The sequence below is a fragment of the Peromyscus californicus genome, unplaced genomic scaffold (genome assembly GCF_007827085.1).
Source record: "Peromyscus californicus insignis strain IS unplaced genomic scaffold, ASM782708v3 Scaffold_8__1_contigs__length_139910024, whole genome shotgun sequence".
Taxonomy (NCBI): domain Eukaryota; kingdom Metazoa; phylum Chordata; class Mammalia; order Rodentia; family Cricetidae; genus Peromyscus; species Peromyscus californicus.
In genome coordinates, this window is record NW_026294606.1 from 77,981,771 (window position 1) to 78,005,811 (window position 24,041).

The 24,041-nt window shown below is 39.6% G+C and overlaps 1 protein-coding gene across 7 annotated transcripts in view; it reads left to right on the forward strand.

Annotated features, from left to right (window-relative positions):
• Positions 1 to 24,041, forward strand: part of Zeb1 (zinc finger E-box binding homeobox 1) — a 176,829-nt gene that overhangs the window by 53,976 nt on the left and 98,812 nt on the right. For 2 of the 7 annotated variants that reach the window (XM_052729158.1, XM_052729157.1), the window contains 2 exons: positions 1,502 to 1,638; positions 3,869 to 4,035. The exons of the other annotated variants lie outside the window; for them this stretch is intronic. In XM_052729158.1, the coding sequence (XP_052585118.1) occupies positions 4,017 to 4,035 (19 nt within the window). In that variant the 5' untranslated portion in view covers positions 1,502 to 1,638; positions 3,869 to 4,016. The remainder of the gene's footprint in view (positions 1 to 1,501; positions 1,639 to 3,868; positions 4,036 to 24,041) is intronic. 7 annotated transcript variants of the gene reach the window in all.

Sequence of the window (24,041 nt, forward strand, 5' to 3'; positions counted from 1 at the left end):
GAGGTTAAGGCAGGAAGGTTGCTAGCTGCATAGTGAGCTTGAAGCCAACCTGGACAACATGACATCCTGTCTCAAACAGACAAGTTAAAGTAGATGTTCTTTAAGGCCATTACATTTTGAATGTCAAGATGTTTGCAAGGGAATTGAATGTAAACATTTTAGGAAACTTTGTCCTACTATGTTAAAGCTGAATCTGTCATTAACTCAGTTATTATGAACAAACACAAGTTCTGAATTTCCTGCCATTTCCACATTGTGGTTTTGGAGCCTCTGTCCTGAAATGAAATATTCTGTTAACTTTCCAGTTTATCTTGAAGACCAGCATCACACTTTGAGAGTGTGCAGTCAAATAGTATCTATTGTGAAGAATTGTTTCTTGAGCCTGGTGTCCTTGCAGATTTGATTATTTAAATTATACACAGTCCCTTATCAACAGCTCTGATCAAATGTCTTCTGCATTTCTTCTTTCCCTACCAAATTAGTTAGTCTGAATAGTTGGACAGCATTTGAAGAAGGCTGTCTGTTCTTAGCAATGTTATATAAGTTAATGAAAAACAAATGAAGATGCTTTGTTATTAAGTTTTACATCTTTAAAAGTGAACAAACTACACATATTCTTAAAATTATATATGGAAATCATATTGAATAGCATCTTCTGATTTCAGTGTGATATCACAGCTTATTCAGGCAGAATTAGAGCTATAGGTAACTATTTTGTCGTGGGGTTCATGTCCAGCTCTTCATAAGATAAAACAAGATGCTAAAGTATAAATAGGCATATTGTATTCCATCTGTTAATAGTCTAATACTTCACAGCTTGTCACATAGTTAAACGTGTACTATTCCGTTCCTTGTCAGGGGTGTGGGTTGTAATAACATACTCTGATCATTTCTAATGATCATTTTGAAACACTATTTTCTTAACATTTAATACGTGATTAAGATTTATATTATTAATATTGTTAATTTTAAAGGACGTATTTTCAAAATCAAAATATATAGTCTTTTAATTATTTTATGTAAGTTTTGAGTTTGCAAATATTTACTAGTTTGTTAATATCCTTTCTATTTGTGAAAGTTTTAGTGCTTACTAAATATGCCAAGACTATAGATAATCCATATTAAAAACAAAAAGCAGTCTGTGGCTCTTACACTCTAACAGACTGATTCAGACATGATTCTGGGCTCTACTAGTCATGTTTATCAAAGTGCAGTGTAGGAGTGTGATCATTTTACAACACAGATTTTTCCCACATTTTTCAATTTTTTAATTCCCCAGAGATAAGGCAGAGCTTAAATTCCCCAAGATCTAGTGAAGGTCCTAATATTTGCATATGTAGTATTACAGAAGATAGCTTTTTTTTTTTTAAAAAAAGTGACCTTTTAGAATTGTCACAATTTGATCTAATTATTTTTCAGAGCCTTGTTTTGTAATAGACAATAAACTTGGCCCCTGTGGTGTGGTCTTAGGGTAATGTCTCACTCTTCTCTCCTCCTTCAGGATAATCTTAAACTTCCACCACAAGAAGACTGTAGAGGGCCCTCCCGCACCAAGAACCATCTGCAGATCTTTTTCAGTGTTCTTGGAGGTGGGCTGAGAGCTCGATCACTGTGTGTCAGCCACCTTGTTCTCTAAAGGTAAGCACTGGGTAGTGCGTGCACACATGTGGGCCCACGTCCTAATGCAGGACTGGGTTTGGAATGCTCTATTGAGGGCCTAGGTCATCATACCTGGACCACCCACTCTTGGCCAGGGTATCACGTGTCCAGCAAGAGTTTTCACTGTTTATAAGTGGAATATGCCCTAGAGATTATAAATTTAATTTTTGTTTTGTTTTGTTTTTTAGATTAGGGCTGGGGGTATAGCTTCTTTGTCAGTAAAGTGCCTGAAACACAAGCACCAGACCAGAATTGATATCCTCAGCACCAGTGTGAGATGCCTAGGTGTGGCAGCCTCTGTCTGACCTGAGGCGGTGATGACAGGCAGATCCATTGTCCAGCCAGCATAGATACTTGACGAGAGACCCTCTCTCAAAACAAATGGAGAGTGATCCAGGAAGAAACCCAGAATTGACCTTTGGCCTTCACTGTACGTACATGTACACACACCCACAAAATCATGTACACACAAGAACACACAGGAGCCCAATTATACTAAAGCTTATTTTTTCAGTCTGCATCTAAACCAGTTTATAACTGCTGAATTTAATTCCTCAGCAAAACTCTTGAATGTCTTGAAGCTTGAAGTCAAGAATTTTGGAATAATTTCAGAATTTAGGTCCTCTGGTGACACAGTGTAAATTAATAAACCAACTTGAAGCCCTGCTCTTCATGATCTCTCTGAAGTTGGGTCTCTTGCCTTTACTCCAGAGGGGCTCTAAAATCATTTGCAATCAATTGAAACTTCAACAAGTATGGAAACAAAGACTTTCTTAATGTTTAAGAAACATGTTCATGACTTTACTCTGTCAGGTCCTAATAGAAAGAAATGCTGGAAAATCACCTTTTTTCCCTCTTAGACTTCTTTCTTCATGAAATAGAGAATAAACACATTGACCCCAGCAGGAGAAACTTAAAACAGATACATTAATGCTTCAGCTTTCCTTCCAGACTTTAACAACAGAAAACCTCATGGTTATTTTGTCAATTTATTGACACCTCCAAATGGCTAATCCTAGATACAAATGTCATTTAGGTGTCATTTATTTTCTAAGGAGGACAGGAAGATGTGTGCTGATTTTGAAGATGCTATCTGTGTTAGAAGTTGGGTAGCATTAGATAACTTTTGCTTTCAACAAGAAGCTGAATTTGAACACAGTTCCCTGGATACTGTAGCGTTGGTAATAGGGAATAACAGCGCTGAGTAAAGAGGAATACCACCTGGCCACTTTCACTCACCTCTTCTTGTTGATCTTGGAGACAAGCTGCACATGATGTGACCTTATGGAACACCAGCCGTGGAGAGAATCCTGATGACTGTTTGACGGCCCTACTTCTAAAACATGGCTAACTTCACCCTCTTTCAAACCACAGTCCTTCCTGTATCTGCTTAATAAAATGTGTTGAAGAAAAATAGCCCTTGTCCTTGTTGTTAGGATGAGAAGAGGGAGAATTAGACATCCACAGAAAGGCCTTAAAAAGCAGTACACCCTTCAGGATATAAATAGTTCAGTGGTCAGAGCTAGTCTCATTGCAGATAATTTAAAAATTAAAACTCCTTAGGTAGCTCTAACACATGTTGTACAACATAGAAGCCCCAGGTATTTGTAATTTAAAGATTATATGTATGCATACCGTTAATTGGTTTTTTAATTTTTAGGAGTATGGTGAATATTTTGAGCCTTTATAGTGGCATGGAAGAGAGTAGATAAATATAACTCTTTAGCCAGTTGGGAAGAAATTTGGAAATAAGACATAAACCTACTGAAATTCTAAGGTGATGTTTAGTAATATAGGTTATTTCTTATTATTAAGGCTTTATTATGAAATTTTTTTTGAAAAATGAGTGTTGGGAGACTAGAGAGATAGTTAAGTAGTTAAGAGCACTTACTGTTATTGCAAAGAACATGGGTTCAATTCTCAGCACACACAGGGATTCTCATAACCATTTGTAACACTAGTTCCAGGGGATCTAATACCTTCTTATGGCCTGTAGGCACCAGTGTGCAGTCAGAACGCTTACACACATAAAATAAAAATAAATAAATCACTTAAAATGGAGTGTTGTCTTACAATAGCACAGACAACCTATTTTAAAAAGAAATTTTCACCATTTTATTGCTATTGTTTAATTTCATATCATTTGTGTGGTATGTGCATATAACACCAGAACCACTAATCTTGCCTTCTCTGTCTGTGTTAACAAAAGTAAGATCTGTAGCAACACTTGTCGATAGTAATGGACGCCACATCCATAGGGAGCAAGATGAGCTGTTGGAGACCCTGTGGCTGTGCTAATCTGCAGGCATGACAGCTTGGCTGGCTGATACTAGTTCTTTCACCGAACCAGGCTCAAGATGAGCATCTTGCTTTCAAGTAAGCTTGTGTATAAATGTTAGTATATACTACTACTTTTGAATTGTTTAAGAAAGGTCTGTTCAAAATTGGGTCTCTGATTTCCCCTTTAGATCTGTGTTCGTTATTATTTTTAAAGCAACCCTAGCCAATCCATGCCAGCAGTCCCTAATGACAGCTTAATTTCCTTGTTTTGATCCTGCTCCTGGCCTCCTGTGGTAAGGAAGTGGGGGCCAGAGGCAACCCCCTGTGCTTACCAATGGGACGGGGAAAGTTGTAAGACTCTTTGGAGGCATATAGACCATCCCTGTCTCATGAAAATTGAAAATAATAGTCAGATCACAAGTAGAAGTTACACAAGTAACAATTCTGATGATTTTTTAATATTTTAATAGACACACTGAAAAAGTAAAACAGCCAGAATTAATTGTAATTACATTTTATTTAACCCAGCCTATCCAAATAATGTTTTAGCACATAGTTATGTAAATTAAACCTTCAGATGTGGTATATATTTTACACTATGCGTGTCTCTATTGGCTTAGCCACAGTTGAGTGTTATATAGCCACATGTGGCTAGTAGCTCCTGTATTTGATTGGATGGATCTAGACAAAGAGTGGATGAAGCTGCCATCTTTTTCTTCATCTGTCCATTGGGTGGCCTTGATAGTCCACATGGGTTTAAGTTTCCAGGTTTAACAGAAGGCAAAAAACCAAATAGGATATTCTATTTAATTTGAATTTCAGATGAACAGTTGTTTAGCGTAATTATTACCCCTGCTTAACTTATCTAAGTTGATCTGATTATTTTGTGTTTTATCTTGTCCTGATTCAACTTAAATGAAAGGTCACTGGGTTGTCTAGAAAGTTGTAGGGTTGGGAAAGTAGAGCCCATCCTTGAGATGAGTCTCCAAAGGAGGAACCTACCCAGAGACAGCATGGGGAAGTTTAAGACAGAGAGGGCTTTTCCATTGTAGGGTCTTGGTGTTTACATCCTGAAGCATTTCAAATCCACACCATTACCTTAAGGTATAAGGTTTTGAAACTGATGATGACTAACTTGAGTTTATAAAATGCAAACTGTTGAGTGCACACCATGATTCTATACTTTCTGAGGAACCACTCAGAGGACAGGTCATCTCAGCAGGTTTCTGGGCCTTGGCTAATCTAAGAACCTCTCCTGGCACCGGTCACCTCTGCAGCTGGCACTTGACTCTCAGATTGGCAGACATGAACACAGAACATCGATTGCTGGCACTGAGGAAAAACTTGGTGCAGCAGGTATCTGGTGGTGAGCACTGGGTTCCAACACCATAACAGTGTCTTCATTTCTCTACACTTCTTTGCAGAAGAACAAAAATCCCAACTTTACTCTTTAACATTTTAAGTGTATTTTAGTAGCATTTTTGAATTTTTAGTATCCTATTTAGTAATGTGGATCTGACCCCTTAGGCTCCAGAGAGACCGTTGATGTTCCCTCAGGGCAGTGGTTTTTAGACTGGCTCCACACCCTTAGTAAAGAGAAAAGGACGGCAGGTGTCACCCTGCCTCTTGGCCGTTGAGGCAGATCTCCCAGCTGCCAGTGCTCCGTGGCAGTGTCTTCTACTCCAAGCATAAGCTATCATCCATTTGAAATGCATTCACACTTAGGAGACTGCATCCAAGAGAGGTAGGTCTATGATTGGGCATCTTTCAGAGAACTAGAATTGCAGATGAGTCTTTTTAAAAAGTAATTATTCTAAGGAAATTCTAAGATAGCCCTCCTCCTAAAACAGTTAGCCGAAAGGTCTCAGTCACGATCTTTGTGGTCAGTTTTCCTTCCTCACTTGGAAAAGGAACTGAAGCTGGTTGGTAGTGGTGGGCTTGGGTGGCAAGATTACTGCCTTTGAAAGCTTCAGGGTTACCCATTTCTGTGTCTGGAAATATCTTACATTTATGTAAGAATCTTGCTTTGCCTAACTTCAGATTTCTAAGGCATGAGCTATTTTGCCCAATTAACACCTATATCTATATATAAATAAGGTGTTTAGCCTTTCCTAGCTAATATTTTTAACAGTAAAGAGTATATTAATGACTTGGGTTTGGGTTTTCACTTTTGTTCACAAGACTGGTTTTCTTTTGCTTGAAGATTTCTACATTATTTCTAAAACTATAATTTAAAAATACAGAAAAAAAATCTTCAGTGTTAGTCCCTATTTAATCCAAGGATCCTTGGGTCTGTGAAACACCAGTAACTTAATCATTTTCTGTGTATACTCCTTGATGCTAGGCATCAGATTCTTAATTTTCATCATACCTTCAAAGGGTTTGTATCAAAACTTTTGTCAAACTGCCACTTATATAGTATTGTGGGATCATTTTGCTTATAGAGAAACTGAGGGATAAAGAATTTAGTAATTTGCAATTACTCATTATATTCACCATGTAAAACTTTAAAACCTCTTCAGAAACATTGCAAATATATATACATAATTTCTTTTAAAGTCTAAATAGGCATATTAAATATTATCCTCTCATTCAAAAAACCAAACCAGTTAATTCAACTCATGAAGTTAGTGGTGGAGCCTTGATTTTCATATCATCAAAAATAATCTGGCATCCGTGCTAATAATGACTTAACAATTATTTATGTTTTTAAGAATAGTATTGCCATACTATTTGTTACTGTTTGCACTAGGACGTACAGACGAGTGTGAGAACCATTAAGCAATATCTGTCTTTACCCTCATGCATGTCTTTCTGTGCATTAACAACTTAGCATTTATCTTTTATTTCCTTCATGTTTATGTATCAAAAGCTCTTAACAATTTCAGTTTTTACGGGAGTATTTAAACTCTGAAATTCTGCCATAGCTACCTTTCATGTTCCTAGATAGGGAATAATCAAGCTTCTCTAATCAACTATTGAATACATGGAGAACTGTAACAACATAATGATAATTAAACACATTTCCTACCCCTAACAATTCAGGCTATGGAAAATGTGTGCTGTGGAGTTGCACTGGGAAGCAGAGGACACAGGCCAGAGAATAGTTTACTCCTGACAATAGAAATGGAACTTTAATTGAATCCGAGACATCAGTGGGAATTTGTAAACAAATTGGGGACCAGAATAGGGTTGTGGGTTGAGGGCATGACAGACATGAAGGCCCTGCAGGGTAAGTGGGGACAAGACATACTCAAGACCAAAGACACAGCTGAGAAGGCTGTATTGCGAGATGCCTTCCCAGTCTCCTAGGTATCCATCATTTCGCCTTCATATTAACAGCAGAAAGAGGATACTGGATGCCAGATTTGTGGGTTTTTTTCTAAAACTTGTAACTAAAGACTGCTGCACACATAGAGCAGTGAGCATGCTAGGGGTATAGAGCTTCAAGACTTCACAATTGAACACAGTTGTGAGCATCACCAGCATCTCAAACTCCTTATTTTTCTCTCCTTCTCACCAGCCCTGCCCCACATTGATCAAGGAAACTTCTTGCCTGTGTTCCTAACACATCCATGGTGTGCCTGTGTTATACTTTATGTAAATAGCTACGTGCAAGATGTACTCATTTGAGTGAAGGAAGCCAGATACAAAACTGTAAGATCTGTGTTGTTGAGCAAGTGACTAGTCATTGTTGTGGTTGTATGGTGTTCTGTAATCCAGGTAAGCTTCACAGTGAAGCTAAGAAAGGGACAGTGGGCTTCAGCTAGAATGGTGGCAGTGAAGATGGAGTGGGCATGTTATAGAGATAGCTGTGGGTTGTGAGTTTAATAGCATGTGGGAAGGATTAGATAGGAAATGGGGAGTGTAGGGAAACCTATGGCTAGCTCATAGGCTCTCATGTGGGCAGAGGTTAGTGATAATCTTTTCTATTAAGTCCAAATACTGGGGAGAAAGTAGGTGGCTTGTATTTTGTTGTTAGAGGACAATAATGAGTTTGACTTTGGATATTTGAGGTACATATGAAGCATTGTACTGTTCTGCTTCCCACAAATCAGTGCTCATGGCTTAGCCAGGGAATAACTATATATATTCTTTAGCACGTGTGCCAAGTTACTTTAGCATATGGAGAACTGTTTTCTTTTCTCCCTTGTCTCCATGGATGCTTCTGATCAATATTTGTAGGAGTGACCTTGTCTCATGATGTTTTTCCTATCTGTCTATACATGTACAGTACACCTCTCCCAGAGTGTCACTAAATTTATGTACAAGAATAACATTTCCTATGTATTTTTCATGAAGGGCGTTATTAAAATGCCTTTGTGCTTACCAATTGTATTTTATCATTCTATTCTTGCCTTTAGTTAGCCCCATCACTCCACCTGGAAGTGAGCTCCTTTGTGTGAAGGGATTAACCTAGCTCCTCAGGAAAACTCTCATAGATTGAAATTAATGTTCATCAGATTTTGTTAGAAGTGGGATGAAAGATGGAGAGTTAGAGCCTGAATTCATGCATAGTCAGGGAACCCAAGACGAAAACCACGACCTTGAGGTGCAGCTGGAAACACTGGCTCAGGGGATACAGGGCAAAGCAAGCCTTGTCTGCTCCACAGAACTGCCTGGCATAGTTGAACCTTTGAAACTTTTCCTATAGAGATGAGGCATCTACCTTAGGAGGAGTGGACTGCTGAGTAGACCTAATGGTTCATGGCCATCAGGAATGGTTCAATTCTCTTTAGACCACAAATTGTACTAAAATCAGGGCAATTTATTATCTCACCACAATGTGCGGGGAGGGCAACAGCAAAATAATGGTGGTCATGCTTTGCAGTTTATAAAATTTCATCTGGCTTTAGGTTCTATCTCTTATCACTTTTTAAAATAAAATGTTCAAGTTTATTGTAGTTTTTTTCTTTCAAAGTTTTGTCTTTAATTTGGATTTACCTTTAACAGCCAAACCATTGTTTTCATGGCCATTGAATAAGTTCATTTAGAGATTATTTGTTAAATATATGTCATGTTTGTAATAGTGCTGAAGCCTAAGATGACAACGGGAGACTTGGAACATAGAACAGTATTGTAGTAGTACAGATTATTATATGACTAACCAGTTGTGCTAACTGAATAGTAGTAAATCCTGGGAAAATAAAGTATGCACTAATACCTAAAAGAGTAGGGGCAGAATTTGAAGAGTTTAACTGAGGTCTTTGTGGAAATGTACAGTTTGAATAGGGATGGTCTCCAGAACCCACATAAATGCTACATAAGTGTGGCAGCAGTTCCAGCCTTGAAAGGTTAAGACAGGATTCTCCAGAGCAAGCTGAATAGCAAGACTAGCTACATCACCATGTGGTGGTTTGATTGCCTCAAAGTGGAAGAGCCATCAGAGATGACTCCTAACACAACCTCACAGGTGGTCACAAGCATACAAATATGTGTACACACACACACACACACACACACACACACACACACACACACACATACACACACGGAAAACAACAGAAATACAGCTCTGGCTCCCACTCCCCCACTGCCTATTTCCTTTCTTGTGCTGGCCTTACTTATATTACGTAGCATTGAGCCACTCGCTCAGCTCTATACAGACGTATTTCTCTTTTTTAGGCTTAGTTGGTAATCGTTGATGACTTCTTGTATACCATGTTTCGTGATCACACTCCTCATCCCTTCTCCGTATCTTCATCTCCCCCTCCCATCCCTGATGAGTCTTCCTCCCCATTCATCCCCTCCTGCCTGCGGTCTTGTGCAGGTTGTCACATCTGCTGCTGTGTGTTGGCGATTGCAGTGGCCATGTCAGGACTAGAAGACGGCACTTTAGATGGAGTATTTCTCCCCGCCCTCTATCTCTTACAGCCCTTTTGCCACTCTTCTGCAGGGTCCCCTGTGCCTCAGAGTAGTCTATATAGATGTCCCATTTAATGATGGGCACTCAGCAGTTTCTTAGTCTAAGCCTTGGTCTGGGTTACACATCTCCACTTTGACTATCACCCATTGATTAAGGCTGGGAGCTGCACTAGTCTATGGTATAAGCGTAAGTATTTAGAAGGCAGTTTTAACTATGTATACCTTTTTAGCAAAATAACAGTAGTGGATTCTACCATATGGTCTATGTCCTTCCTAGCCATGACCTTTGACCAGTACAAAGCCAGTGCTCTCTTTCGTGGAGCAGGCCTCAATCCAGTCAGGAGGTGGTTGATAGCTGCTGGAATAGCCGTACCACCATGGGCATATCTTGTCTAGAGGCTAGAGGTGTAGCACTCAGTATTTCATCTCAAGTAGGCATTGTTTTCATTGTTTTTTGGTTATACATATCATAGATCTTCTTTCTATAATATGTAATGTGTTTTTAATTAAAAAGTTGAATTCAAAAATTGAACTCATCTGTATTGTGTTTAATCTTTTGTACAACTGTTTAAAGAAGAAGTCAACAAATTATGGCTAATGCACCAAATCCATCTCTCAGCTTGATTTTTATGGCCCTCAAAGTCAAGAACTGTTTTGACATTGTTTTAAAAAAAGGATTGCATAAGATTATATATTTTTTTAAAAAGAATGTGTAGCAAAGGCAATGTATTGGTTGGTTGGTTGGTTGGAGTTTATTTTGACAAACTTTGATTTACACTTAAGATCAGTTTTCCTTAGTTCATTGTTTTAGGGTTTTATTAACTACTAGTAAATCTCTAAGTTATTTAGCAATAAAACACTGTAGTGAAAATACAAAGTTCAATTCCTATGAGAATGAAAAACACAGAGCTAAAGTTATTGGTTATGTTTTACAATGGTTATAACAATATACCAACACTTTCCAATTTCTTACCTTCCAGTACTAGAGCCAGAAAAGCTGCTCTGGATGTTTAGCTAAAGGAGGGTCCCTAAGGCCTCATGGGAAATTTATTTATGTAGAATTAAAGTAGATATGTATCTTTGGCTTGATTTATTTCTTTTTAAATGGACCTAGAAAGTTCTTTGTTCAAAAACATTGAAGTAAAAGTAGTGAGGGAACAAGGAGTATGTAGTTTCAAAACCAAGAAGGGAAGATGAACGAAGGTGCCCTGATGTGGTTCTCACAGCTGAATGTGGCTCAGCAAGCAAGAAAAATGCTAATGGGAAAACAAGCAGAAAAGATGAGAAGTGAGGAGACTGCAGAAGACTGCGTACACTAACTGGAAACACACGACAGTCGCTGAAGTGTTTCTGACTAATGAGAACACAAAGATGCACACATTCTGGCAAATGGTCTGCATCAGACCTGCATTGCGCTGGAGCTGCTGCTGTGATGAGCTGCTGTTGTGGTAGACTGCTGCCTGTGGAGCAGGCACTACCCTGTGTTCCGTCCATGTGCTCTGTGCTCTCCATGGGTATGATAGGCTTAATCTAACCGCCCCTGTTGATTCATTTTGTCATTTCTTTTTTCTCAGCTCCTTGACTTGACAAGACTGCATTATATCATAATCCGTCCTGCATATAGTTTATAGTGTTGCTAAAAAGAACAGGTTTTGGATATTTGTATGATTGATTTCTTGTTTCTCCTAAATTGTGCAATTGGTCTATCTATAGATACTGTTAATACAAAAGTCAAGGAAACTTGATACATTTTGAAGATGTGCTAAGCCACTGGTTTTAAAAGTTCTATGTAGCAGAACTACCTGGGGAGCTGCTCAGTCATGGGCTCTGCCATTATTGTTTCTGGTTCTGTAGGTCTGAAATGAATATGCAAAAAATCATCAAATCCACAAGGTGGTGTTGAAACTGCTAATCCAGGACATGTTTTAAGAATGACTGAACTTAGCTAATAACTGAACACACACATTGAGGGGGATTAAAAACCAGGAATGTTTGAATTGCACACATGGAGTAATTTTGTTACTCTGTTACCTGGTTTTACAGCAGAAGCCAATAATGACCTCATCCCAGGTAATGGCAACAAACTTATTTTAATAAACACCAGCATTCCTCTTTGCTTGGAGAAAACTGAATTTAGGATGCTTTTACTTTATGCATTTCAAAATCGCACTTTGTTCTGTGAGAAGTCCACAGGAACCTCATTTTTCAAGTTAGAGTCTCCCGATTGGTCATCTTTCATCTGGCACCAGGAGTCAAGTCCTGTGGGGTTTGCTTGTTTCTTCCTGTAAAAGATACCCAGTGAGGCAGGAGCAAGGGCTCAGCATTCTGGAGTGCTTCCTGCTCTCCAGAGGGCCCCTGTTCAACTCTCAGCACTCACATCATGCTGCTCACAACCACCTGTAACTCCAGCTCCTGGTTCTGACACCTTCTAGTCTCCGCGGGAATCCATATGTGCACATACAATCAAAATAAAGTATATGGACCTCAAGAGTTTTCCAGCATATTATTTGCTTTACAAATTCAGTTTTGCTATTATTAATTTAAATTTTTCAAAGAATTACTATAAAATTTTGACTTTTTATTTTTGAGATTATAATTTAATTATAATATTTCTCCCTTCCCTTTCTTCCCTCCAAGCCCTCCCAAATACCCCTTCCTTTTCTCTTCCATATTCATGACCTCTTTCCATTGTTACATGCATATATGTCTATGTATATTCCTACATAAAATCTGCTCAGTTTGTTGTATTACATATATAATATACATATATATACATACATACATATATATATATTCAGGACTGATCATATACTTTCCAATACATCTAATTTGATTTCAATTTAAAATGATCAGTAATGCTAATGAAATAGTAAAATTAGCATGTCTTTGCAGGAATTATATTTTCTAACATATTTTAAACTAGATGCAGATAATAGGAAAAAATATTTCTGAAAATTCATATAATTTTAAAGAAATAAAACTATGCGTTTTCTATAAACCAAGTAGTTAAATATATTAAATTTCTAGCAAGATATTAAATATTAAGTATATTATCCTTTTGGATATTTAAAAATTTAAATCAGATTTTTAAAAGAAGGAACAATGTAATTGAAACAGCATATTAATTTTATGATTATACTTAGACTAGAAGATTATATCTGTGTATGTTGCACATAGGTGTAGCGGTCACAGGGTAACCTTGGGTGTCATTTTTAGGATGCTACCGACCTTGATTTTTGAGATGGGGTCTCTTACTGGAACCTGGGACTTGCTAATTGGACTAGACTGGCTGGCCAGTGAGTGGCAGGGAATCTGCCTGCCTCTGCCTTCCCAGTACTGGGATTGCCAGGGTGTCCCTCACACTACATTTTCACGTGGGTTCTGGGGTCAAGTTCAAGTCCTTGTGTCTACATGACAAGGCTTCACTAAACGAGCCACCTCCCTAGCTCCTGAAGGTTGTTCTCAGTGTGGCCTTTGCTTCTCTGATGGTCGTGTGCTCTTTCCTATAATCTGTTAACTTTGGGTTCTTCTTAGTGTTCACATTGTTTCAGCGATTCTCTTGTCTCAGAAGTAATAGATGCATCTCCCCCTAACCCAGAAGCTGCCTGCAGTTGATGCCCAGCAGCAAAGGGAAATGGTTTTCTCCAGCAGACTGTCACTGGGTGTGTCCACCACACTTCAGGGCAGGCCAGATGCCCAGGAGTAATTGGTCAACACAAAACAAAGTCAGTGGTATTTTTGTGGATCTTTTTTTTTTGTTTTGTTTTTATCTTAATGGGTTTTTGTCTGTTTTGATTTTTGGTTTTGTGGAGGTCTTTGGTTGGTTAGTTGGTTTGGTTTGGTTCTTGGGTTTGTTTTTTGAAAAAGAAAAAGTTGGGTGGGTGGAGAGAAAAACATGATCAAAATACATTGGTGGGTTTTTTTTTTTTGTTTTTGTTTTTTTGTTTTTTCGAGACAGGGTTTCTCTGTGTAGCTTTGCGCCTTTCCTGGAACTCACTTGGTAGCCCAGGCTGGCCTCAAACTCACAAAGATCCGCCTGGCTCTGCCTCCCAAGTGCTGGGATTAAAGGCGTGCACCACCACCGCCCGGCATATAACTAATGTCTGTAAACATTTTTTTTTTTTCGAGACAGGGTTTCTCTGTGTAGCTTTGCGCCTTTCCTGGAACTCGCTTTGTAGACCAGGCTGGCCTCGAACTCACAGAGATCCGCCTGCCTCTGCCTCCCAAGTGCTGGGATTAAAGGCATGCGCCACCACTGCCCGGCTCAAAATACATTGTATGAAAACAATTTTAATAAAAAAGTGAGAAGAAATCACTTCAGCTGAGAACAATAATTTCTTTTCACATGCTAGGGCCCTCTGTAATAGCTTTCTATAATTCAGCAATGAATGAAAGTCAAATAATAAATGTATCCGCTGTTTGTATACACACAAAAATAATAAATACTTCATAAATTGTTAATAATGCAGGCTCTGGTTCTCTGTTTTATATATTTTTACTTGCCTATAAACAGCACTGTGGCAAATATTCAGTTATAGAAAAAGTTTACAATTTCATGGCCTTGTGTGCTTTTTTTGTTTGTTTGTTTTTTTGTTTTGTTTTTTTGAGACAGGGTCTCTCTGTTTAGTTTTGGTGCCTGTCCTGGATCTCGCTCTGTAGACCAGGCTGGCCTTGAACTCACAGAGATCTGCCTGGCTCTGCCTCCCTAGTGCTGGGATTAAAGGCGTGTGCCACCACCGTCCAGCTCTTGTGCTCTTTTTTTAAACACCTAGGCTACCCATGATGCTCAGACTACAAGCAAGGGCTTGTCGCCCAATTGCCATGACTTTATCTCACCATTACAGAAGACAGTGGTGGGCAGCCATTCTGCGGGACCACCTGCTTTCACAAGTCATCCCCATTCTTACTGTGCACTGGGTTAGAGTTTGGATACTGTGGTATCATTGGGAAGTGTGCTAAGCTGTGCCCTTGCCTTTTATCTTGTTCATACTGCATTCCTGCTTGTATTTGTTTGTAGAATCAGAACTAGATGGTGATGGAGGTCCCTGCCAGAGAGAGACACGTGACTAAGATGGGAAGGCACAAGGTGCGTGACCTTAGAGGAAGTGAGTGAGTGACAGGGCAGCCAATCAGATACAGTCAAGGTCACAAAAGCCCAAGAGCAGACCTGCTTCATGGGTGTGTGACCTGTGTGGAGGACCCATTCTATGACAGGCCATGCTCAGTATAATTCTTAATTTTCAAATGAAAGGTCAGGAATTTTCTTAGGCCTGGAGTGCCACAAATTGTAGCCTTTTTTGTTTTTGTTTTTTTTTTGGAGACAGGGTTTCTCTGTGTAGCTTTGCATCTTTCCTGGAACTCACTCTGTAGACCAGGCTGGCCTCAAACTCACAGAGATCCGCCTTCCTCTGCCTCCCAAGTGCTGGGATTAAAGGCGTGCACAATCACCACCAGGCAGCCTGTCCTGTAATAGAAATGTAACAAAAGAACAGGAAGCAGAGATATCTTCTCTTTGACTCTTCATTCTTTTCATAACGTGACCAGACTGGGAATTATTTTTCAAATGATGACTCAAAGACACCGAAAATTTGGCCTAATTTCAATGTAATTATATGGGTATATAGATATTCTGTAATTGAAGAAGCTTGGTAAAGTTTTCTTCCATGGTATCAAAAGTAGTCACATTTCTCATCTAGAGACTGTAGGAAGTCAGATCTATACACAGTTATATCATTTGAGAAGCAACAGTGATGGGAGCCACAGACTTGTGCCCCCGAATGTTGGTGCGTTCTAGGATAGTGCTTTCTTGCTTTTTTTTTTCTGTAGTGCTGGGGATTTGAACCCAGGGCCTCATGTATGCCGTGCAAGTGATACTTCCTTTTCAGTACAGTGCTTTTATTATTTGATAATCATGTCCTCTTACGATTGTCCTTATAGTAGCCATTGTCTCATGAATTTATTATAGTACTAGTAAATTTTATTTTAATAAAGACTTTAGAACATGGAGTGTGGAAACCCAGAATCTTGACATTTTGATTTTTAAGGAAGCCTGTTAGTCTCCTATTTTTGATAGCCTTACAGTGCTCGAATATTTAAAATGGAAGGTGCTATTTGTATCAGACCTCGACTCATTTTTCTAGATCTCTTCCTTGATAACATTTCCATAACTTTATTGACTACAGAACAAACTGAAACAAACCTTTTATTTAATGTTAGTTACCTTTTATTCTAATAAACTATGGTACAGATGAGATACAGGATTACCTGAATCCACAAGGATCTGAATAGACTGGAGTGAGTCAATTCAGATGATTTTCTGAATCTGTAACTCTGCTGTCTGAGTGGCAGCCATAATTGATCGTTAGAACCCTGCTGGTGAATGATACAGCCCTGTTGCATTTAGGGAGCAGAAAGACTAGGGGATTATTGGCCATAGCGTTTCTCTACAGATGTAGTAAAAACATGTGGCTACAAAGTGTCCCAAGTCCTTATCTGTACATAGGTCACAAAGAGCTAACATTTTAGAAATAGGTAAGGATAAAATAGTAATTTTTATTATGACTTTTCTTGTGAAATCTCAGCTTTAAAATTGAATGAATGCCTACATTTAAGATGGGGGGGGGTCATTTTAAGGACTCGGTGGCTCAGTTTTAGATGCCTGTGTGGCTTCAGTCCAAAATGCCACAACCTTTAGAAAACATGTCCCGAGCTTGCACAGGATTCCAGAGAGATACCAGGAACCAGCAGGCTGAAGGTTTAAGCAGGAGTGTTGCTGTCATCCTTGGGACAGTGTTGAAAGTCCTGTGTCCTGGACGTGTGACCTAGAGCTGAAGCCTGGCTTAGCTAGTGGACTTATATACAGCCCTTCCTCAATCATAAAGACATGTTCATGAGGCACACGTTCAGAACTGTAGACAGCTTTATTTATTTTACTGATTTTTATTTAAAATTATAAAAGATTGTATATTTAGATTATCCTGCATCACATTGGTAAGGCACTGATTATAAGAATGAAGTTGAATGTGACCTGTGTCAGCAGATACTTGAACATCATCCACACAGACCTAGCAGCATGGCTGAACTAGGAGCGTGAACCAGAGGGCAGGCTAAGGGACACATGTGTGTACGTGCACCTCTAGGTGGTAGGTCTTGTTTCCTTTGGACTAGTCGAACAAAATCCCATCTCTTTTCCCCTTAGCCTAGGGAAATTTTCAGCAGGAGATAGAAATGTCGTTGATGGGAAAAGTTGCTTCTGACACATTTTAGTGAAAAGGAAGGGAATATGTGACCACAAATTCAGGGGTAAAAAAGCACTGGACTTAGGATTTAGTGACAGACATACAATAGTAAAGGCATTAAAATGGAATGCCAAAGCTATTGAGCCAAGGATCTCCATACATACTGCTGTCAGAGGAAGGAGAAGAACAGCAGGAAATAGGGAAGGAGCTTGTGCCGAGTCTGCTGGACGTGTCTAGTTTTCCTTAGAGACAATGATGATCTTTGAGGGTGCCTGTGAAAACCTGGACTACTTTCAGTCCTCTGCAGGATCTCTGTAAATCACTTGGTCTCTCTGGGCCTCAACTGTTTGCTGTGTGACATAGGTCACTGAAGGTTACTAGTGCCACTTCAAAATTAATGTTTGGTTACTACATATGGCACATGTTGTTTCTCTTCTTTTCAAGTAATAATATACAAAATACTTTAATGAATTGTATTTGCCCAATTTTTAATTTGTATTCACACAGGTAATGTATTTTCTTTTTATAGTTGGTTATTTCAAAGACAAATTTGGGGGTATAATAAAACATAGTATCATTATGCCATGGAGGTCCCAAGTAGCATAACTATCTCGCACAGAAGTTTAAGAGTTAGCAAGTGGGCTCCTCTGTAGCACTGGCTATACTTGGTCTGACTTTCAGTAATATATGTCTAGTTCTGTATCTCCATCAGTGAGCTGGTAGCTCAGAGACTTTTGAATACTGTTCTGTTTCTACCTATAATAATTCATCGTAATATACCGGATAGTGGCATCCTCATCCTCTGCATTCTATGAAACCTTCATCCATCATTAATTACTCTTTTGTAATTCAGGGTCCCTCAGTAAAACTCAGTCTTTACTTGGTTAGAAATAGTAGCATTGTCAAGTAGACTTTCGATATATTAAGTAAGGAACACAGATCTCAAAGGTTGACGGAAGCATTATTCATACTTTGTGAAGCTTAAACATTGATGAAGGATTAGAACCAAAGCTTAGCATGAGGGGATCACCTGCACGCAAACAAGTTAGTGAGAACCAGGATCATGGATTTCGTCTGCCCCAGTTCCACCAGCACGCCCGGCTGCTTCTCAGCCACCAGCTCCTTTACCTTTGCCTCCGTCCTGCACTTTATACAGAACGTGGGTCAGGTAGGCTCTGTCAGGCGTGGGGTGCAATACCTTGCAGTTTCCGGTGTTCAGGAGGGAGACTGTGACATGGGCTTGTTTAACTCACATGCACTCTGAATTAAACACAAGTACCTTAAGAAGCCTGGTGGCTGTGGCTGCCCTTCTGCTGTCATTGTCGCTGGTGGTACAGCGACATACCAATTGGTACATACCAATGATCTTGGTATGGTGGGGAGTTTGGATAAAAGGCAGCAACGGGCGATGGGATCCTCTTTTAGAACCTTTTTATTTTTTTCTAATTCTTAAGTGAAAAATTATTCAAGACTGTTTCTAAAAGTTGTAATTTTAAAAGGAGAATCTTCTGATAGTTTTCATTTCTGTAATGAGTGCTGGCATTTATAGGACATGTAGGATTTGCTCAACATTTCAACATCCTTTTGTCAGCTCTACAAATGTCGTTTGAGGGGTATGTACTAAACACATAAAGTAAAATTTTTATTTGAATGTGAAACCTACATTTTGGATACTTGCTGCCTTTTTCTTCTAAAGGGTAATCTAGAGACGTGACTATTGGTTGGTAGTTTTGTTTCACAGCTCTCTGTAGATTACTCCTGGCTATTCCATTTCCCTTCCATGGTGAGTAGCATGTTATTCAGAAGTGCCCACTGTTTGACAGGTACCAGGTGATAGCCAGGGTGTTGAGGCCCTCAGCACAGGGGCTAGTTGTTGATTGTAATGATTTTAAATGTAAATGCCCATGTCATTTCCCTCTATCCCCATCCCTGTTGATAGAAGGATGTATGGCATATTTAACACTAGCTCCACACTTCCTGTCCCCTTCCCTGTTGATAGAAGAGTGTATGGCATGTTTAACATGAGATCCCCAGTTCCTGTCCATGCTCTATCCAGAAGCATGGTTCTTGAGAAGTGATTTTCTCTGATTTACATGTGAGGTAAGGTTTATTACTGTTAACATTAGTCACGAGTACAATTCTTTGTTTTTCTTTTTTTGTGCTGAGGAGGGTACTGGGGATTGAACCTAGGATCTTACATATGCCAGACAAGTGCTGTACTACTGAGCTGTGTTCCCAGCCTATACATACTATATTGAGTATTCTTAATGATTATAATGTAATGTTTATAATGCTTAGTTAGTCTTACCTTTAATTTATTTGTAAACATATTTATAAGTGTGTTTCTCTTCAGTAGACTTGCAAAAGTTGGTATAATTGAATATTAAGCCTATCCATTGTTTGTTTTAGCATTATAACAATAAAAAGTGCAATAAAGCATTAAATTTGTTCTCACTCTCCAATGATAATGCCATATTAAGCTTGAGTTATTTGCACAGTACCAAGGTACCAGACGTTGAAATGGAGATCCAGAAATTTAAATGTTAAATATTTACCCTCATTTTTCTATATTGTGTGGAGGCAATTTAAGATGATATTTTTATTCTTTAAGGATTTCGTACCATGTGTTTTGATCATATTCACCCTCTCTCCCCCAGTTCCTCCCAGATCTACCACCACGTCCCTACCCACCCAACTTCAAAATACAGCATCTCATCAAGGATGTGAAAGAAGCTTATAAACTAGGAAGTATTGGAAGTAAACTTGAATCTTGTTCCCATAGCACCAAAGGGAATTAGTACCTAGGAAGAATGAGTTCAGTTGCACATTTTACAGCTAATCCAAAAACTCAACAGCATGGGGCATAGACTTAGCAAATAAAATACTCTAACAAGTGTTCTCTTGATGGTGTGCACCAGCCCCCCACATTGGTAGTCTCGCCAGTCGGATGAGTGAGCTCAGCTTCAGTGCAAACCCATTGGCTGTCACAGGTTTGCACACCTACTGTTGCTGAGCTACCACTCCAGGCCTGTCCCATCTTCCAGCTTAGTGCTGGCCTCAGTCTTGCATTGCATACATCTACTCAGGAACCTGTCTGTGGAACACACGTTTAGGACCTGCCATTTGCCACACACTCAGCAGTGTGTTTGTGTTTTCCATTCCTGAGTAAGGAAATAGCCTCCAATTGGCTACCAAGTCAAAACTAAACAGCGTAGGGTTTAGTTTTCCAGAGCTTGCCTGTTCTTAACTTTCAGAGTCTCTCCCATGACATCCTTCTGATCATGCACATGCCCATTCTCAACTCCTGTCTGTTCATGCTGTCTATCCTTTTAAGGATGCACTCTTCTCACTTAACTCTCAAAACCTGTGAAACTGGTGGTTTCCGTTGGCTTCAGCCTCTGATTTGGGTCCTTCTCTCATTGGGACCCTGACAGTGCCATTAGGAAACGGTGCTGCAGCTCATCAGTGGCGCACCCCACCTCACTGTGCACTGTTCCCAGCAGTGCTGAGTACTCTCATGCAGTGAGATGCACACGATAATAAATACCAACGTGCTGAGTGCTTCCCTGAAGATGTAGAAGGTAGCTTTGAAATGGAGATGCATACAAATGCTTTTTTAAAAAGTGAAAAATAAAAAAGTCTTTTCATTTTTAGACTTAGTGTTTGCTGATGTTTGGGTTTTTGAAAATATTTTAAATGTTTCATATTATTTTTCAACCATGTTCTTTCTCCATTTTCCTGTCTGAACCCAGTCTGGTTCTGTTTACACCATGGTTTTCATAAAATGTTGGATTCACATAGTCCAAAACAAAATGAACATTTATTTTATGTCAAGCATTTTGTTAGAATTTGGGACCACAACTTCATAATGGCAGCCTACTCTTCTAGGCTCATGGAAGAGATATACAGTTGAGCAGACAGCCCTGGTACAATCTTCATTCTCTAAGGCTGAGGGATATGCAGTTCTCGGCTCCTGTCTGTTCTGCAGCCTTTAGACAAACTTCTGTGGTAGAAGCAGTGTGAGGATGAAGGATGAATTCTAAAATGTCGGATGAATTATAAAATGTCAGTGTTTCCTTCAAGTGACTCCTCTGAGTTATATAAAGCCCAGTAATCAAAGTAACATCACTTGCTGTGCAAATGCTACTATCAGACAAAGCCCCAGCATGCCTCCCCCCTCCCAATTATAAACTCTGATATCTCCCTTACAGACAGTTTTGAACCCTCTCTGAATACAAGGGGTGGCTTAGATGGGGTGAGTCTGAGTTGTCCTCAGCAAAAGGGGGTTTCTGTGGCAACAGAAACATGAACAAATTTGTGTGTGTGTGTGTGTGTGTGTGTGTGTGTGTGTGTGTGTGTGTGTGTGTGTGTTATAAGGGGGGAGAAAAAGGGGAGGGAAGAGCCAAGTGATTAGGAAGCAGTGATTCTCTTAAAATTTGGTTGGAGGAAGCAGGTGGGAAGAGATGTGGACATAGTCGTAGATGCATTGTAGCAATAGGCAATGAAGGATTTTTAAGTCAGTAATTTAAGAGCTTTATTTTCATAACAGTGGAATTCTTAGAATAATAATGACCTTATCAAGTATTGCAGTATTTTTTTTTTTTTAAGATAAAACCAGAACTGTTTCTGCTTTGGGTGCTGTTTGGGGTTGGGTTGGTTTTATAGTGGGGATGTGAGGCTGGCAGGCATGGTGAGAACTGCAGTAATGGCTTGTTTCTCTCTGCTGAGTTAGGAGCTGTGCCCTGCAGTGGGATGCATTGCTGATTGAGCTCCTTGGTTCAGACTTGTGCTAGCAATGGTTCGTTCCTTGTGGTTGGATGGTATCTTAAACCTTCACTCTTATTTACTTGACAAACTTGTCAATCAATAGATGTTTAGACAGATTGCTGATACCCATGTTCTTAGTATTAATCATATTCTTATGAGCAAAACAAATACAGTCAGTGACTTCATAGCACTTAGCATAATGTAGGTGGCAGGCATTTAAGAGTGTTTCTAAGATTTAACTAAAAGCTCTGTGATTATTGCCATGCATAAGATGTCCTTTATATCAAGAGATCTTTGAAGACATGGCATTTAAGTCAATATTTAAATTCAGATCTGGAGGATGATTAGGATGATAGACAAAGACAGTCTCCAAGCAGGGGATATAACATGCACAAATGATCCGAGGTGGTAAGGTGAGTGGCAGGGAATGAAAATGAAGAGGCCGAGCCCAGCTTATAGAAAGACAAGGTAAGGACTTAGGATTTTACTCTAATGCAACACCAGCAACAATCAGAAGTATCAAAAGGTTTGGAACGGAGAAATACAAAAGGATTTCCTTACTAGATTACTCTGCCTTTTGGTGCAACTGCAATAAATACAGAAACACTGGCTAAAAGAATATTAGAGAAGTTTTATTCTAGCACATAGTAGGGTCCTTAGAAGAAATTTCAGTTAATTAAGTATTGACTGTCATTGCCTTTGTTGTAAGAGCTCAATTTGTTTGTAAAGCAGACAGCAAGACTTACTTCCTGGTGGGGTATTACAGTACACAAGAGAAGCAGGAAAGGCACTAGCTGTGTTCAGACGAGGGCCAAATGTGTGGGGTGCTCTCACTTCATTGCAACATACTTTCACAATAATAACTCACTCTATGATTAGTTCCTTCCAACAATGGTGCTTGTAAGACCTGATGACCAAGCTCTAGGCCCCATGTCTAAAAGGCTCCGATCCCCTCAGCTCCCAGAATGTGAACCTTTGGGACGTAGATCTTATCAAACCACAGTGTACCCTCTTAACTGAACTGTGTCTTTCTCCTACAGCCTTTCCATTCCAACTACGTTACCAAGTTTCTACTTTGTTTACCTTCAATGAAGCTGTGCCCTCCTATCCATAAGTCTTAATACATGTGGCAGGATCTGGTAACTTAAAGACTGAATCCCAGTTTGCCCTGACTCTTAGAAAAGTTGGGCTGGGTGGTGGTGACACATGCCTGTAATCCCAGCACTGGAGAGGCAGAGCCAGGCAGATCTCTGTGAGTTCGAGGCCAGCCTGGTCTATAGAGCAAGATCCAGGACAGGCACCAAAACTACATAGAGAAACCCTGTCTTGAAACACTAAAAATAAATAAATAATATAAATAAATAGCCGGGCGGTGGTGGCGCATGCCTTTAATCCCAGCACTCAGGAGGCAGAGCCAGGCGGATCTCTGTGAGTTTGAGGCCAGCCTGGGCTACCAAGTGAGTCCCAGGAAAGGTGCAAAGCTACACAGAGAAACCCTGTCTCGAAAAACCTATATATATATATATATATATATATATATATATATATATATATATATATGAAAAGTTGGGTTCCAGTTTAAGAGATTAACCTTCTACTGTTTCATAGCACATTGCTACAGATGCATGTTTATTATTTCACGATTTTCGTGAGTCAGAAGTCTAGACACTGCTTAGGTTGGTTCTCTGCTTGACTCTAGAGCAAAGGTGTCAGTGGGTTGCATTCCTCTGAAGAACTCAGGGGCCTTCCTGCAAGGTAATTTGAGTTATTAACTGTATTCACTTCCCTGTGCTTTTAAGATGACTCTCTTCCTGTGCGGCTCACAGCGTGGTCCTCTGTGTTTCCAAGGACAGCGGGGACAGGTAGGGAGCACTTTCTGTTGCCTCAAGTCTCTGAGCTTAGTGAAGGTTTAGGTCCTCTTTTGAAAAGTTTATCTTGGGGGACTGAGGCTGCAGGCTCACCCAGGTCCATGGCTAGCCTGGAGTACATAGTAAATTCTAAGCCAGTGTGGGCAACAATAGACGCTGTCTCAAATGAATAACACACAAAGGTCAGGTCAGGCCCATTCAGGATACTCTTCTTTGAAAAACATAGAGTCACCTAGTAGGAACTTAGTTACATCTGCAGAATCCCTTCACACTTCCTGGATAATTTAACATAATCACGGAAGTAATAAACTCTCATCTTCACTGGTCCTGTCCACATCCAAGCAAAGGGGACAATATCAGGAAC